Raw genomic sequence first — 18,527 nt, 5'->3', positions numbered from 1 at the left:
ATTATACAGTTATTTATACGTGTTTTGCGTAATCTTCATATCAATTTTCCCAATTTTACAATTTCACAAAATATACAATTTTCTAACTAAATTTACTTTTACTTTTTTAAATACAGGAAAACATTAAAACAGCTAACATTTCGTATACTTGTATAAATGAAATCTGATATTGTGGACTTATAATTATAGTATGTTCCTTACGAAATGGAAGCAATAAATTTTAGATTTCCATCCATTAAAGTTCTTGTACAACTGACAGAAAAATTCTAATAATAATAAAGAAAAAAGGAAATATAGCCTAGCGGAAAATTAAATTTTATTCCTTGGACCGAGTCCCTTCGTAGTACACAATTTTCGGTCGTATTATATATATATATACTTTTATGAGGGAGTGTGTGTATGTCCTTTGTTGAAATATGTACACGCGAACGCATTAAACGTGACATTCCACGAACATAAAACTCCCGAAATTATTATTACCCGAAAAAGGAACACAGAAAAACGAAAAGAAGAATGGGAAAGTGCTTTTCATAGGACATATTGCAGTCTTTTCTCCCCTTTTCTTCCACATTTAACTGCAAACTAGTAATAATATACAACAATACCTCACATAATGCGGCTTCGATCAGTCCTGATTCACTATAGTCCGATTTCAAAACAAATAAAATTTTATTTGATAAAAATAAATTCTAAAAAACTAAGGGTTTTTCCTTCTATTTAAACAGTCTGGGATCAACCGCACTATGCGAGGTATTAGTTATTTTTTAACTATGATAATATTTTTGAATCTAGGATAATATGTTTACTTTATTTATCTAAAAATTAGTACTAGGTTTTACACTTATTTGGCTTAAAATCTAAGAAATTATTTCTCTTCTACAAAAATAATATCTTTCATCCATCCAATTACAATTCGCTATAGCCGTTGCTTAACTATGTTTGAACACATGAAAAATAAGAAAAAACAAGTATTTGAAATCCACACCATCTCTCGTCATACTTGTTTACGTAGATGTCGGTGCTGTTGCTGCAATTGTTACCAAACAATATGAAAAATAAGAAGGCTAATCATAATATTGTAATGGCTCATAATGGCAGAGGCGAGCTCCGTTTTCTGATAGACTTCTGTGAAATGGCCATGCGAATAGTTCCCATCCGACGAAGGTAAATGTGGAATATTATTATTATGTTTATTTACATTATTATTATTACTTTTTTTTCTACTGCTTTTCTGTTAAATTGACACACACACCGTACGTTGCGTAACCGACAATCGCACCGCATTCCTATTGAATCATTTGCACTTTTGCAATTTCAGTCTCTCAATCTGTACAGAAATCCGTTTGACAATTATATAATACTAGCTCATAATTATACCATTGTGAAACACTGTTATTTATTGAATAATAATAAGGCAAGAAATTAAAATTTTGAAATTGTCACGAGATGAAAATAAAATTCTCTATTTGTCAATTTTTTTACTTCAGTAAATTAGTTTGTAATTTTGAAATATCATTATATCAATCTTATATACTTAAATATCAATTGAATATCTTACGTTCGATTCGAGTTGTTCGTTAACCGATTATGGATTTTAGAAGCGACTTGACTTCGTTGCTCGCGTGGCGTCTGTGCGACGTCAGTGGGTACAAACCAACCATAACTTTTAAAACTGTATAGGTGGAGTAACCCCGATTTATGTACCATAAAATGAACCGGATCCAAAGATTTTACGAAAATTATCAATGGAATCAAACAAAGACAAACAATCAGAAACAAACGATAGTACCAATGATGAAGATATTTTTTTTACATTTTCATAAAACAAAGATGCTTAGAACCTAATATCTTTTATTTTTCTTGAATTTAATCAATTATATTAAGGATGCTATGAAAGGTGGCTCGATCTGAATAATTAATTAATTAATTTAATTAATATATATTAAGTGGTTTCAAACGTTTCGTTCTTCTTATATAACAATTTATAATCAATCAATTTATATAATAAAATTAGCAAGCTTATGAATTATAATCATTTCTCCTCTATATAATTTTCGTTATGAATTTCTATACTATCTTTAGGTCTGATCTTTATTTCACATGAAGATAAGATCAATTATGTCCGTCTTTAGGGTCAATATCCAAATCAAGATTTGAAGGAAGAACAATCATTTTTTATGATATTTTATAATGATTCATTAAATACAAAACTTGACCTAATAATAATTTTCAACAAAATTCTTATAAATTTTTATATAAAAAGAAACTTTGTAGAAACATTTCATATTTAATTTAATTTAATGATTATTTAGAACTGAAATTGCTGAAATATGTTTATACAATCAATCCCAAAAGCTAAATTGATTAATTCGTTTGATGTTTTATTAAAATGAGGGAAGTACTCAATGTTACCTTCAGACCATAAGACGCGGACCAATTTTTACTCGATTTTATATGTAAAATGGAGCGAAAAGTTCAGTAATCGTATATAAACATTGAAAATATAAATTACTCATACACATATTTATAATGAAATAAATTTATTTTTATCTTTATTTAAATTCGTCTCATAAACTATTCACCAAAGTTACGTAAAGCCTTCAATAAACTACTATTTTGTAACTATAAAAAAAAGGCTTGAATTTCCTTATTACTAGAAATGTATAAGGTAAATTGATAATGATCTAATGACCATTTCCATTAGCTAACTAATTAAGAAGCTGGAGCATTCGAAACAGGAATATAGTGGGTGTTTGTCCGAACAAAAGAAGATATGGAAAGTCGATTATACAAACTTCTTTTATTCTATTTCTATTACTTCTTTGCATTCGTTCAACTCGTTAATTCCTAATACGAAGTTGAACCATTCCGCATTACATAACGAAATGCAAACAATAATTAATGTTAATTCCTGCTGATAATGGACGAGCGCAATGATTAATTGCCGTCACGGAAATAATGTGTTTCGGATCAAATGAAGTGGAGCAAAAGTATGAAGAAGAAGAGTATTTAAAGAATGCCACGACTTATGAAACATGTACATATATATATTTTTTGTTGTTTACTGTGTGTATGTTCGGTATTCTTTATTTGTTCTATTCTCTTCGTGCGTTTGTTGTCGAAGGCAAACAATGCTTCGTGTACACTTTTGTTTGAACTGATGGCATAATTACTCTCCGCGTTCATTGTTGAAATTAATTTTTTTTTTTTCATTCCCTTCCATCTCGAAAGGCAAGTGCTGTGTAATTAACTACTTCTTTCTTCTTTTCGTTTCATGTTTATCTTGTGTGTTTATATATATTTTTTTTCGTTTCGTTTTTCGTTCCCGAAACGAGAGAATAAACAATTAAGGAAGGTATATTTCAATTTAGGGGTCAATTCCAAGAAAGTTACTTAACTTGCAATTAGTATTACTCATCGCTCAAAGTATAAATTATAATTAATTCAAAACAAACTAAATTTTAATTAATTTACATTTATAAGTGTTAAATTGTTTTGGTTATTTTCATTCATTCATTATCAAAATTCTTTAATTTAAATTATAATATTTTAAATCTAGAGTTTTTGAAAAAAAAAACATATGCAGAAATAAAAAGAACAAAATAAATATATATAAATTTCAAAAAAGTCAACTGATAGAAAGGGCTACTGTTATTTTAAAATAAAGAAGAAATAACATGTAGAAAGAAATGTTTTATAACATAATCAATTATTTAAAAACTTAATAATTATTAAATCTTCAATTTGTAATATTTTTCTTATAAATCGTTCATTAGTCTCCAGTTTCCATTTGTTATTTTTAAAATGTATGTTTAACTTTTCAAATATTTGATAAGTACTTAAAATTTTAGTGATTTATGAGGCAACGATGTATATTTTTAAGTCAGTTTAAATTGTGAAGTTCAGTTTTTTTTTAGTTTTAGTTATATCGTCTTTGCGAATTTCTTGTTAATTTTTCATTTTCAATTAAGATAAATTTCGGTAAAACTTTCAAATTTTTAATTCTAAACATTATAATTATATATACAAGTATTCAAACTCTTAATGAAGATTTTAAGTACGAAATAAAATGAGTTTTCCTATTTATTTTATGTTGCTTTCTTATTTTTGAAAGTTCTTTTTTACGATTTATTCCATTTTTCAACTAGATTATTTGCACAAACTAACATTTGTTCAAAATTGCAATATTAAACCTTACAAAATTATTATTTGCGCAAACTGCAATATAATTATTTATTTACATTTAGATATAAATTTTTATAAAATGATTTTTTTGGTTAAAAAAAAATAAATAATAATAAAATGTGTTGTAAATGTTACATTAATAATATAGACAATCCTCTTATAACGCGATTATTTAGCATCGTGTTATGACAGTACCGCGTTATATTGTAGAATAAATAATGTAATAATTATTGATCATCAGGACATGGTATATTTTGTCAGTGATATTAGTGAATCTTTTGTAAATATACTTTTAATGTTTGACCCGGGTAATCAGAAGAGCGTTATCATCATTAAGAGGTATGGAATTAAACGCATGATGAGGAATGGAACGAATTATAAAGAAATTTGGAAGGGAGCCCTTACTTACTATGATGCAGTAGTATTCTTCTTCGTTCTTGGCTTTCGTTTCTTCGGCTTCGGCGCCCAAGAAGAATAAGAAGAATGCGACGGAGAAACAACAGACAAGAGCAAGAACAAAAAAAAAGATGAAGAAGAAGACTGAGAAAACCCTAACTCTTTTGTAATGACAGGCCTGTCTGAACCCATCCACTATTATACAACAGAGTGAGAGATGCATCCCAGATTAATTTGCATCTAATGGAAAGGACGATTTGCATAATTCACTTAAAACTAATCTGCCACGAGATGAGGAGAGAGACGAGGATGAGTATTGTAATTGAATTGCGAGTGTTTCTGCGCCGAAATATGGAATGGATCAATCGTTACTCAGGTAAAGACAACGTGTGAGGCCTTAATTATTTCGGAACGGCGGATGACTGATGATGGTTCCTCCGGTCTCGAAGCCCGTAACCATTTTGCGGAAGTACATCTTCATTATTGGATTGAATGAAGAAAACAACGTCTAAATCGCAAAGCAGACAATGTTTACTAGTATTTTGTTTTTATTTTGTGTATGTGTGAAAAGGATACAAAAATTAATTTTTAATTGCTGTTGCGCAACGATTTGTGCAGTATAATTAAAATGATTATCAAAAATTATTTGATTAGACACTTTCACTATCTGTAGATATATGTATATTAGTAATAACTCGCATAGTACGGATTCAATGAGTCTTGATTCATTATAGTGCGGTTTTGAAAATTTCAAAATAAAGGAAATTTTCTTAATTCACATGCCCTTTGGCACATTTACTAATTTATTTTTATTAATTTATATTACATTTTTTTTCTTATGTTTAGAGTTACTAATTAATATTTTGTTTATTATTACTATTTATCAATTAATTATGTTCATTACCTGTCGAATCTCTTCCAATTTCTAAATTTATTTTTATGTCATATGAAGTTACTAATATACTCATCTGAAACAAAACAATAGTATTAAAGCACAAGTTGTAGTGCTTACACTTGGACTTACAGTTTCTGTCTTCATTGTATTTGACACTACACAAATTATTTCCTTTAATTTTAATTGCTAGTTAAGAGATGAAATATTAACTTATTAATTCACATTTATATCTATAAACTAAGAGTTAAATTTTTGTTGTTATTTTCTATAATTTACTTCTCATTATTTTAAAATAATAAAATCATACCTCGATAATATAATGTTTCAGGTAAAAATAGAAGACGAATACACCGATTTATATCCAATATAATAGAATTGCTACAGGGAAGTGTTTTAGGATCACTGCTTTACCTTTTTTACAGGGCAGATATTCCTAAAACTAGCAATACTACTACCTAAGATTCAACATTCGCTGATAATACAGCAATCTTGGCATCAAATGAGAATCGAACAGTAATAGAATGGCCTAAAAAATTGAGAATATCAGTTAACGAAATGAAATCCGTGCATATCACATTCACGCTAATGAAAGACACCTGCCCAACGGTAAGACTTAATGGACAAGATCTGCCCAATGCAACAAAAGTCAATGCGACAGAAGACTCACCTGGAAAGATCACATTCAGGCTAAGAGGGAGCAATTAGATATAAGGTTTGAAAACTCTACTGGCTTCTAGGGAAGAAGTCTAAATTATCAGAGAAAAATAAATTACTTATATGCAAAGTAATACTGAAACTAGTATGGACGTATGCCATCCTATTGTGGGGTGCAACCAGTAAATCGAACAAAGCAAATTATATAAAGGTTCCAATCAAAATGCCTAAGAAATATGATTAGGGCTCCATGGTTCGTCAAGTATACACGAAGATCTTCATATAGATTTGGTACACAATAGCAACATTTAGTAGTAGATACCAAGATTGTCTGGAGTCACATACTAATGTTCTAGCTATTGGCCACTAGATTTAGTATGTATATTTAAGTAATTATTAATGTTCAAAATCATCATAATGGTAACTATCCACAGGGAAAGCTTATCCATTTAATGTCAACCGCAATTAGTCAATGTTCACTGTTGATGAACAGTTTGTGAATAAAATTATTACGACATAAAAAAAATCTGTAAAAGAACATAATATAATAAGAGATTTATAATATTGAACATAATTATTTCTGATCTATTTTTTATTTTACTTAAAAAGTGTCCATTTGTTTCCATTTTGTTTTTATTTTTATATGTGTGTGAAAACGATACGAAAATTAATTTTTAATTGCTGTTGCGCAACGATTTGTTTATGTCTTGTGTCGGCGCGGTATAATTAAAATGATTATCAACAATTATTTGGTACGGCAGTTTCACGTCTGGAGTATATGCATAATACCATCAGATACACCTACCGACCAACGTTACTACCTACCTCCACCTCCTCTTCAACTCGCTCAGACATCATCGGTAATAATATCAATTCGGGCAAAACATTCGAATTATTGTTTGCGTAATGCATGATCGTTCGGTCTCGGCGCGAACGTTTTAATGGTAATAATGTAATCACACTAACGAGCAATCACCACGACGTGCGGAGATCCCGTGTGCAGGTGTGAAACTTACGTAATTGTTGCCGTTCTGTAAACGCTGTGATTATAATATAAGGAAAAGGTGGATGAATTAAAAAAAATAATAATTTAATTTATTACTTCAGACTAATTTTATAGCATTTATATGTGAGCAAAATTATTATCAATGAAATCCGATAATTATATAATAATTGAAGTATTTATATTTATTACACACATATCTTATTATAGAATTGATTAAGAATATATTATTAAAAATATTCCTTCTAGTAAATAAGCTTATTATTCTGTATATTATTTCAAGGTTTAACTTCTGTGTGTAGTTTGATATTATGATTGGTGTTAAGATTAGTTACTATAGTAATTTGGTTACTTTCTCTTTGACAAATATAGTTGCTGAACCGGGAATTCCCGGGACAAATTTCTCGGGAATTGTTGGAGAAATATTCGAGACTCGACACATACATTTTTTAACATATTTTATGCAGATTTAAATGAATTAATCTCATAAGTATTATTTAAAATTTGTTATCTTATTCATACAAAAACTATTTGATTTTTACTTAATATAAATGCAGTAAATATTTGCTCGAAGAAATTTATTAATATAAACACACTCACTGTGGAATTATTTGCATTTTTTTTTAAATTAAAATCATAATTGGAATAATTAGCATACATATCTATTATACAATGCAAAATAAACAACAAACATAAACAATAGATCATAAATACAATATCAACCATGACTTAACGTGAGTAGGTTAACTTTTGCTATCATAATTTCCCTTCCTCATTCGTTAACTAATTCCATACATTCACTTCCACTAACATAAAAAATAAACTAAATTATAAAGTCGATTACCTAATAAAAAAATGTATATGTTTGCTACAACAAATGTTATTCATTTAATAATATATTGAATGGACCTTACACAAAACAGTTTAGTACTTTTTAACTAATATTGATTATAAATTATAGTTATATTTTTTATTTATATTTTCTTCTAAGAAAATAATAATTGCATGGATCACTGTTAAATTGATTCATTGCTATTTTTAGATGGTATAAATGGAAAATATTAGTAGTAGTAGTCTTGTAAAATTCAACACTTTTCACGTATTAGATAAGTGATTTTCACTAAAATTGTATTTTCATTACTTCGTTAATCAGATGTCGTGTGAACACTCTATTATGTGAATTATACAAATCGTAAATATTACAAAAGATGTAACACCAATTAAACTGACGTTTCTATTTAAATTAAATTATTTTTAAAAACATACTTTAATTGTATATTTCATTATGTTTAATACAATAACAATATTGTTTTCAGTTTGAAGCCGACACCAAAGGATGGCGTGACGAAGAGCAATCCTAGCAAGAGGCATCGGGAGCGACTGAACGCCGAACTGGACACCCTCGCGAGCCTCCTGCCTTTCGAGCAGAACATCCTTTCGAAGCTGGACAGATTATCCATCCTGCGACTCTCCGTCAGCTACCTGCGCACCAAGAGCTACTTCCAAGGTAAATTATTTTTAGTTGCGCACCAAAAATAAAAATACTTGGTTCAGGTGTGTAGTACCACAAAAGAACTGTCATAGTGAAATATATCGATATTGGCGTAAAGAAATTCGGCGCGCGTAATGTGGCGAAACAAAAAGGAAGCTTCTATGCAACGATCTCGGGTTACCCAATCTCTGGTGTCCAGTTTCTGCAGCGAAAACGATGTAAAACGAAAAAGAAACCGCTGTCCGGTCCATCTACTCTTCGTTTGTTAATCGTTGTTTTTTCTTCTGGTTGTGTTGTTGTTGTTGCTGCTACTTCAATCATTGACGGACGAGAGCTTACGTTTTCGTACAGCTCGTGGTCTTTTTTGTTAATTCCTTCTGGTTGTGTTGTTGTTAATTCTTCTCTCAATTTATGGAAGAAAACATACATTTTTGTACAACTTTTTTATTGTATTTTTCTTTTAGTTGTGTTGTTTCTGCTTCAATTAATTGATGATGGACGAGAGCATACGTTTTCATAAAACTCGTAATATTTTTTGTTGTTTTCTTCAAGTTATGTTGTTGTCATTACTGCATCTCTCAATTGATGGAAGAAAACAAATATTTTTGTACAACTTTTTTGTTATATTTTTCTTTTGTTTGTGTTGTTGTTGTTGCTATTTCAATCAATTGATAGACTAGCTTACTTTTTCGTACAGCTCGTGATCTTTTTTTCTTATTTTCTTTTTGTGTTGTTGTTGTTGATGGAAGGGTGCATACGTTTTAGTACACATGTTGTTAGTATTTATATTTTATATAGATAAGGAAGTTAATTGTATGCGGAGTCTCGCTTGCGGGGCTTGTACACAGCAACGTACAGCCACAAAACCGTAATTAGCTAATTATATGTATATCATTGACTGACATGGTACGGTGCTTTTTTGGTCCTTCTCTCCGTCTCCTTCCAAAGCATTTGTACCCATCGGAGGTCCTCTCTCTGTCCATGTTACATAAACGGACTTGTGTGCTTTTTAAACGCGCATTGGGGCAGTCTAATGGGGCCAACTGACGGCGCCCCAGCAGCTGTCCGTCAGTGGCCCAAACGCCCCCCCTGAGCCCCCCAATACTGATTCTCCGGACACACACACAGTCAGCCAGAGACGTACGCACACAACCGACGGCGTATTCTCATTTATCTCCACGGTAGACAAGTCTGTAATTACATTTGGCAGCTTACATTCCGATTACGAGCATTACATGGTTCCGCTGCTGATTGATTATTAATCATAATCAAAAGCTAATCTCGATAAGCATTTACATAATCTTATGATTACGTTCATCGTGCCTATCATATCGTTACATCCATAAAGACAACTTTGAGATTCTAAAGAAACGATATGAATTTTACAAATGAACATTTTGTTTTATTTTATTTTTTTCATAAATTTTATTTACAGTGTTTTTCATGACGCACATAACATTTGTAAGAAACTAACAATTTGTATAGAAACATTAAAATAACAATTTAACATTTTATATCTCAAACTTATTATTTATTTTAAAGAAATTTGTAGGAAATTGCTGAAACGAACTCATAGCAAATGAATTGATGATGATTATTATATACTTTAAAGAAACATTATAAATAATTATTGAAATTGTCTGTCATTACTATAACTATAAAACTACTATATTTACAAATTTGTTATATAATTCAGAATCCTCATTATAAACAAGTTTTATTATTATGTAAACCTAAGGAAACAATAATAAAATTAGTATATAAAAAATATATTTCTATAGTTTGCTCCAACATTTCTTATCCATTTTATTTCTTTAACATTTGAAAAATTAATTGTATTATGAAAATTCTTGCAATAAATGATAAAAATTGGTCTTCATATGAGAGTTTGGTTGAAATATGAGTTGATGAAATAAAGTTTTTTTTCGTGAACTTAATATTACTCATAATTAATTAAAGGTATATACAATCATTTTAACTATAGCAAACTCAGTATCATTTCATTACGATTATTGTTCAATAACTGTACATTTATGTAAATACTAACTAATCTGCATAATCATAAACACGTTATGACTGTAATCAAAAGTTAAAATACAATTGTTTGGTGTTCATCTTGAAACGTAACAAAATTGAAAGGTATCTTCAGGGAATGAAGAAAAAATATGTAATTTTGAATATTTGGTGTTTTTGTATGCAACTGTTATTTATTTTTCCTGGAAGTAAGAAAGTTTTCAATGCCTTTACGTTAAATATAATATTTAGCAAATTACATACACACTTTTCAGTATTCCCAATCAATTTGTAGTTAACTGAAAAAAATATATTCAAATTGCTTTGATGAAGTTACAAAACTAATTATTATTATATAAAAGTACAATTCAAATTGCTATGATGAAAATACAATTAGCATTCCTGTAATGAAAATAGAACTAAGATTTGTCATGATCATTAAGTTGTTTGGATAAATATTATCAATAGTTGTATCCACATTATTAAATAGAAGATGAAAACGAGGATGAAAAAATCGGAGAAAAGATGAAACTCAAGCCATATTCTTTCCTGTTTAAAATCACATTTTTTCAGAAAAACTTTATAGTTTATAATTTTATTTATTATTTAATAAAATTCAAGAATTTTTTAAGCGAAAATTCTAAAACCGGTTTTGTAGAAAAGTTGAGATTCAAAAACCCTTTTTGTACAAACCCTAATATGAACTCAAGAATTCTTGTATTTTTATTTATCTTACATTATCTAATCGAATTGTGTTGAAGAAGATGTAAATCTAATTTCTTTAAAAAAAAAAAAGTCAATTCAAATTGCTATGATGAAAATACAATTGAATTTTTGTGATGAAGATATGAACTCAATGATTTATGTGTTTTACTGTATTTTAACTTTACCTTTTTGTATTTGTTGTGGTTGTTACATGAAATATTACTATTACAAGTGAAACACATAAGTGAATTGAATTGAAGCGAAAAAGCAGTTTCGGGTTGTTTGTGTATAAGATTAATGGAGATCGTTGGGCCAGTGTCAGCAGTCGGGAATAGAAGATATACGGCCTATGAAATGGAGATGCGGGGGTGGGCACGATGGGATTGCAACAGCTGGACACACGGCCTGTCCTGACGCAAGGATGAAGAGTGAAAGAGATAGGACGAACAAAAAAAAGAGAGTTAGATAGAGACGGATGGATGGAGAGAGAAAGAGAGAGAGACCTAATCCAGGTGAAAATGAAATCAACGAGCCGAAACAATGCGGACCATGTGATACAATACCTTCCGGGGAGAACCCCAATTTTAATTACCATTTTCTGCACACACACACCCATTCACGTTGCCGTAACAGACTTCGAATAATTATAAATGCATTTACCAACCCTTACAGAAATTATCTCGCATTCCGCTTTCCGAATCAATGTCCTTATTTGGGTTGAATTCGATCGCTATCTTCCATTCACATGAGAGACTTGACTGAATATTCACTGTAACGAAAATACGAAAACAATGTAGAAAAATATATATATAATGTAAAGCAACAACACGAGCGAAGTATCTTAACGGGAAATCGAATTATTTTATAAACGGAAACGGGATATCGACTGCTTGGATATAAAAGACCAAGATAATATCTTCCGCCTTGGAAAGATAAGTATCAAAAGAAGGAAACGCTTCGTCCAAAGATTTATTATAAATTATGACATGTAAATTAATCATACATTTTTAAATAATTTAACTGTCACTTATTTAATATGAGTATGATTACACAATTAAATAATCAAAATTTCAAAATAATATTACTAATACTAATTATTAATTAAATAACCAACTAACCTGTATTTTTTTGTTATTACATAAATTACGTTTCAATTTTTACAAGAATATTGTACAAGTTGCATACATTATAGATATTATAGTGTAAACACACGTTTATTTATTAGTGATTAACAACAATTATATATTTAATCGAGCTTCAAAATAAGTAGAAAGTAATAAAAATACAATTTTTTGCAGTTAATTTAAGGTATAAATCTTTAACAAAAGTAATAATTTCTAATATTTTATATCTTGATTTCTAATATAAATAATTATTTCACTAGGACATTTTTTTTTCAGTGCAATTTTGATATATTCTAAGTTTGTAGTCTTCATAATTGTGCAACTTTAATTTGTTTGTTTCAATTAGATTTCAATAGCTTCTTGAAGTTAATTTCAAATTTAAAAGATGAAACCAAAATAAACTTTTGTCAATATTAATACTTCTCCTTCTTTATTAACCATCACTTTCCTCACCTGTGCATGGTTCAATTTTGACAGTTTCCACGATGTGTTCAAAAACATGATTACTACATTCATGCATGATATTTGAGATATTGAGATAAATATACTTGATATATTTCGTATAGTATCGAGGCAACTTTATGAAAAAGACAAAAATACTGTTTTCATTACCTTTTATTTGTATTGAAAATATTGAAAGATTATAATTTAATGATCTTATTTAGATTATTTTATGAACTTATATAAAAGATCAAACTAGTAGAATATTTATAAAAGTAACAAGTTGACAGGTATCATATAAGGAGAAGACACTTTTATATAGTACTTGTATTTCATATTTTATAATTTTTTATTGACTGATAGTTTCTTGAACATAATATGAAATGTTTATATAATGAATGTAGATTTGTAATTATTAAATTCATAATGTATTATCTATACTTAACAATTTACTTGAAAAGTATCATGTTGTGCACAGACACATTTAGTTGGTGTTTCATATTTTATAATTCTTATTGTATTCATTAGATAATTAATAAAAATTATATGCCTTTAGTGCAATTTTATTATATTATAGTATTGAGTTTATATTTTGATAATTTGATATTGCAATAAATATTATTATTATTAATTTGATACTTTCTTGAGGAGTTTTATAATATGAATCTTGATTTGTGCCATCATGTAGTGTGTCGTCACCTTTATATGTTTGTGACAAGCAATTAACACGAAATAATAAAATGAAATTTGCTTGAGGTGATTTAGGAGAATGCATCATGTTGTTAGTTAGTGTAACATTGTGAACACCCCTGACGACGATCTTATCAACCGCTGATGCATTACGCAACGGTCGTACAAAAGCTTCAAGATGGGACTCGTCGATAGCGCAATCTTTATTTCAGGTGTTAAGTACTGGACTCGACTAATACCGTTCGCATTGCCGCCAAGTTTCGTGATGTACTATCAACATTATCCACCTCGAACCTAAAGCACTAACCGTAATCAAAGTTCATTAAGTTGCAGTGTGTGTATGTGTATATACGGCAAAGGGAGTGTCACTAGTATTTCCGAAATTATACATACAGGACGGAAAAGTCCTCCGCGATAAAAGGATATCGCGTTGCGTGCTCGATAGCATTGCACCCCCTATTAACCCCTATTTATCGAATATTATTAATGCGGACTTACATTTCCGTTCTTTCTCTCAAAAAAAAAATAAAATAAATAATAAACTATTTGGACAGAGGTGTTAATCAACGCTGCGTTATATATGTTAGGTTTGTTGTTGCGTCGTCGGTGGTGGGTGGAAAAGCTCACGCAAGCCGATCATTAATTCCGGGCCTCGGAAACAATGGGAAGCTTTCAAAGAAATAAGATAAAAAAAAACGAAAATCAGAGCAGATAGAAAACGAAAATTCGGTATTTTCCTCAACTACAATTACAATAGAACAGTTCAAATTACGTTCTCTCGCCCTGGCAGTCTAATGCCACAGCTCTAAAAGTTAATAACACGTCTTGGATATCACACCGTGGACAGAAAACAGGGAGGAGGAGGAAAAGAGTAAGAAAAGAAAAAACAAGAACAACAGTCAAAAGTGGGGAAAAGAACGAAAATAAAACGCGGAGAAACGAGTGGAGAGAAAAAAAAGAACGCACGAACTCTTCAGATCGACGTGCATAATAACCCCGACACCAGCATTACTCACACCGACCGACTTCTCGGAACGGCATTACGTAATTTTCGTAAATATTTTTCTCTCTTTTCTCCCCCATTTTTCTCTTTCCGCTTCATTTTTTTCTTATTCCATGATGGTATGTGTCTTTCTTACTACGTTATCTTCTCTTTTTTTTTGGCTAGAAAAGCCGCTTCTTCCAACTAGCCGGAGACTCTAATAATACTGTAATTTTGTTACAATCAACGCCAAAAAAGAAACATCTGTGTACATGTATGTAATTATCTGCAGTGCGGAATGGAATAAAAGTAAAAGGGATGAGAAGATCCACACATAAAATTGCGCCATTGCACATGTATTTCCAATATTAGTGGAAAGAAGTGGCAATTAACTCGTTAAATGAACAAACGATTTCTGCGAATCCGGCTGGATGAGAAAAATCTGGATGGATGTTGGGAGATGAAATCAGTTGAGGTGAAGGATGTTTGTTAGGACTGTTTATGCTGTAGGATATAGAGAATAGTATCATCAAGTTTTATGATTCATTAAGAGTTGTTCGTTTTATTGTTGCTTACTGAAATTGTAATTTATTCTCTGTCACAGTTTTTCTATATAATTTGCAAATAGTTTATAAAGAGACTAATATGAAATATTTACAATAAATTCTAGCTTTACTTTTGTAGAATACTTTTGACAATTTATATTAAAATTTCATTACTTCACGATATAAAAATGACAAAATAATATATTTGATTATGGATTTTAAAAAATATATAAAAATTATATCTTATTATAAATGATTTTATATAAAGGATGTTAATGTTCTATTTATTTATTTTCAACTCTAAATGAAGTCGAATAATGTGCTTTTGTCGTATATGGTTTAGTGTAAACTTTTCTATAAGAAAAGAACATAGAGAGTTTAACATATTTTTTGCATGAACGTTAAATGGAAGCTGTGAGATAAGAAATATACAGTTTATTCTGTATCCACACAATTCATGATACAAGATATAAATGTCAATTAAATAATTAATAATTTCCCAATGTTCAGTTTCAGTAGAATCAAATTAGTAACATCTTATATAATTAATATATAATAATATATGTAATGAAAAATTAACTAATATATTTTCACTCAAAGTTTTTTCAAAACTTTTAAAGCTTTTATGTTAATAATGTAATACTCTTTATAAAGCTGCATACACACTTATATACAGCAATACCTCGCATAGAGCGAATTTTGCACACTATGCAACCGGACTAATCAAGGACTTTAACTCTATGAAGGTCTAGAAATTGCTAAATTTCTAGACTCCAGTGGGGACATACAAATAGAAAAGTTTCAGTTTTTTTTGAGTTAAATGTATAAAATTAGAAGATGGTAATTCCTCTTTCCTGAACATTTCCAATAAGAAAACGAAATTAAAAAAGATACAATTTAAAACGTGATACAATGCGCGTACCACCGCCCCACCAGGAATGTTCAAAAGGTGGTACAATTCGTGTACCCTCAAAGAGATAAAACCTTTACTCAATGAAAATTTAGTTGGTTTTGAAATTTTCAAACCGTGCTATAATAATAAGCTTTACTATGGGAGATACTGCTGAACTATATAAATGTATACATAATCTCATTTCACTTTTATCGATAAAACCATAGTTTTCAATGTGTGTACATTTGTGGATGTATCATTACAATGAAGCCTTGAACGTAATTTCTTGTAAGAATCAAAACTGAAATAAATTGCATCGAAGTGGTATTAAATTAGAAATGAAATATGATTAAGGATCGTAAAAGCTTATGCGATCGAAATGAAAAGTCCAGTGATGAAAAGCGATCGCCGCGGTGGCGGTATTAAATTCGTATTACAGTAATTTCCCCGACTGTTGGTCAAACAGAGCCGATAAGAAAATTGTAACAATTACCGACACGAGACGCGTATTAAATAACTTAAAGCCACCCCCGACGGTGGCGGCAGTCTAAAAGGGGACGAACGTCGTCGTCGCATTGTACTCGCATGTCAACCCTTTCTATCCACAGTAACTCTTCCTAATACTAAATCAAACCTAACCTAACCCAACCCCAATCAAATATTATTGCTACAATACGCGCGCGATATTAACTTGTTACCGTATTAATTTCGATGAAACGACGGGGTTGATCCTCCTCGTGCGTTTCGCATTCAGAAAAGAAGGGGGATTAATGGGCGACTAATGTACCGACGCGGAATGTAAACACGATGGGTCTCTCTCCCAGCATGGGTTGCACAGCCCAACAATAGGGGACACGCGCCCACCGAACGTACACACCACCATTATAATGCGATTTTCTGTGGTCCTTCAAATGGATTCCGGATTTATTTCTGGTTTACACGGAACTCTCTCCACAAAACCCAGGATGCATTTTGTGTAAATTGAATTGAAAAACCACTCCACCCCCGAAAACATCATCCATTGATTTCTCAAGTGTCCTGGGGACATTAAATCCTCGCAACAGTAGTTCTGACCATCGTCCATCCGTTTCGGACCGGTGAATTATCGGGATATAATGAAGTCCGAAGTTTTCGGTTAATACGACGGTGCCGTGATCAATCACAATCATAGTTCGTAGTAAACTACTATTTGCATACAAATGAAAGCATATTTTTTTCTTTCCCTTCAATGGAAAACACGACGCGAAACTTTCCTAAATTGCGTTCGCATAAACTGGGAAAAATTATACGAAAATTATCCCTTGATTGATGACACCCCCTGTTATTAACTTTTCTCTCGTTTCCAGACGCACCCTAATACATTTTTAAAGACTCTTTGCGTATATATTTTCTTAATTTTTTTTATTATAAGCTTTATTTGTATCTCACAGTTTATTATACCTGTTATTTTAATATGCAAATAAATAAATAAATATTCAATTACTGCGTGCGGCGGCGGTGGACGAAATGATATGTCGCCGCCGTTTATTTTGTACGCATTAATTTAATTAAGACAAAAAGCGAAATAGGTGCGTTCCCCCTTGATGTTGTGAGTACTCTCATATGTTTTTTTTATACCCGGTCTTCGTTAATAAATTAATAAAACATGTCGCGGTGCATCATACACTGAACAAATTACGCTAATTGCCTTGTTTCGCAATCACATATATTGTTTACTCTACTCTTGAGCACTAAAAATAGCTTTCAGTTAGATTTCATTTGCATAGTACAACTACTACATACCTATTGTTTATTTATAAGTCAATTTTATACACTGCATATATTCATATACTAGCCTTTACCTACTAAACCATGGTTATATTCAAACAACTTTAGTAACAAGAATAATTTAATTTAGGTTTATTTCTCAATTTTAACATTACATTTACAAATATCTACAATTAATGAAAGTAAAGTAAAGTTTATTACATTACATAATTTAAAAAGAAACAAATATTATATAAAGAGACAATTTAATAGGTTAATTTTCAATAAACATAAAGAAAAATAAAGAACAAGAAATAATTGTTAATTATATATTTTTTAAATAATAAGTTTACTTCTTAAAATTTTGATAATATATAAAAAATAAAATATTATATTCTTTTATACTTCATTTTTAAGATGCTAAAGCTAATATAAACAATTATTTTATAACATTTTGTCAAATTTATCATACATCATTTTATTATTTTTGATTCCATTTTTCTATAACTTTCATTCATTCTGCGAAAAGAAACCTGTAAAAAAAGAATCATTTATCGATTAATAAATATTGGGTTGTTCAGAAAATTAATTCGATAACTTTTCACCATTTTTCAGATATTCCAATTTCAAAAATCTGAGTAACAACATCTTGAAAGTGCGATTTCAAGATTCCAAAAAAACCATTCCTTTCTTTTTACCATTGATGGAATTTTGCAGAAATTTATCCACTTTTCATTGCCTATTCTAAAAATGGAATAATTTAT

General features: G+C 30.1%; 1 protein-coding gene across 1 annotated transcript in view; it reads left to right on the top strand.

The window, feature by feature from the left end:
• The window catches only part of LOC108562270 (aryl hydrocarbon receptor protein 1), an 87,847-nt gene that overhangs the window by 44,810 nt on the left and 24,510 nt on the right, over positions 1-18,527 (top strand). The window contains exon 2 of the mRNA XM_017920547.1: positions 8,450-8,640. Coding sequence (XP_017776036.1) covers positions 8,450-8,640 — 191 coding nt within the window. The remainder of the gene's footprint in view (positions 1-8,449; positions 8,641-18,527) is intronic.

The sequence above is a fragment of the Nicrophorus vespilloides genome, unplaced genomic scaffold (assembly GCF_001412225.1).
Source record: "Nicrophorus vespilloides isolate i.1.1-1 unplaced genomic scaffold, Nicve_v1.0, whole genome shotgun sequence".
Taxonomy (NCBI): domain Eukaryota; kingdom Metazoa; phylum Arthropoda; class Insecta; order Coleoptera; family Silphidae; genus Nicrophorus; species Nicrophorus vespilloides.
The sequence above is the reverse complement of the archived record's forward strand: the minus strand, read 5'-3'. Positions and strand labels throughout refer to the sequence as shown.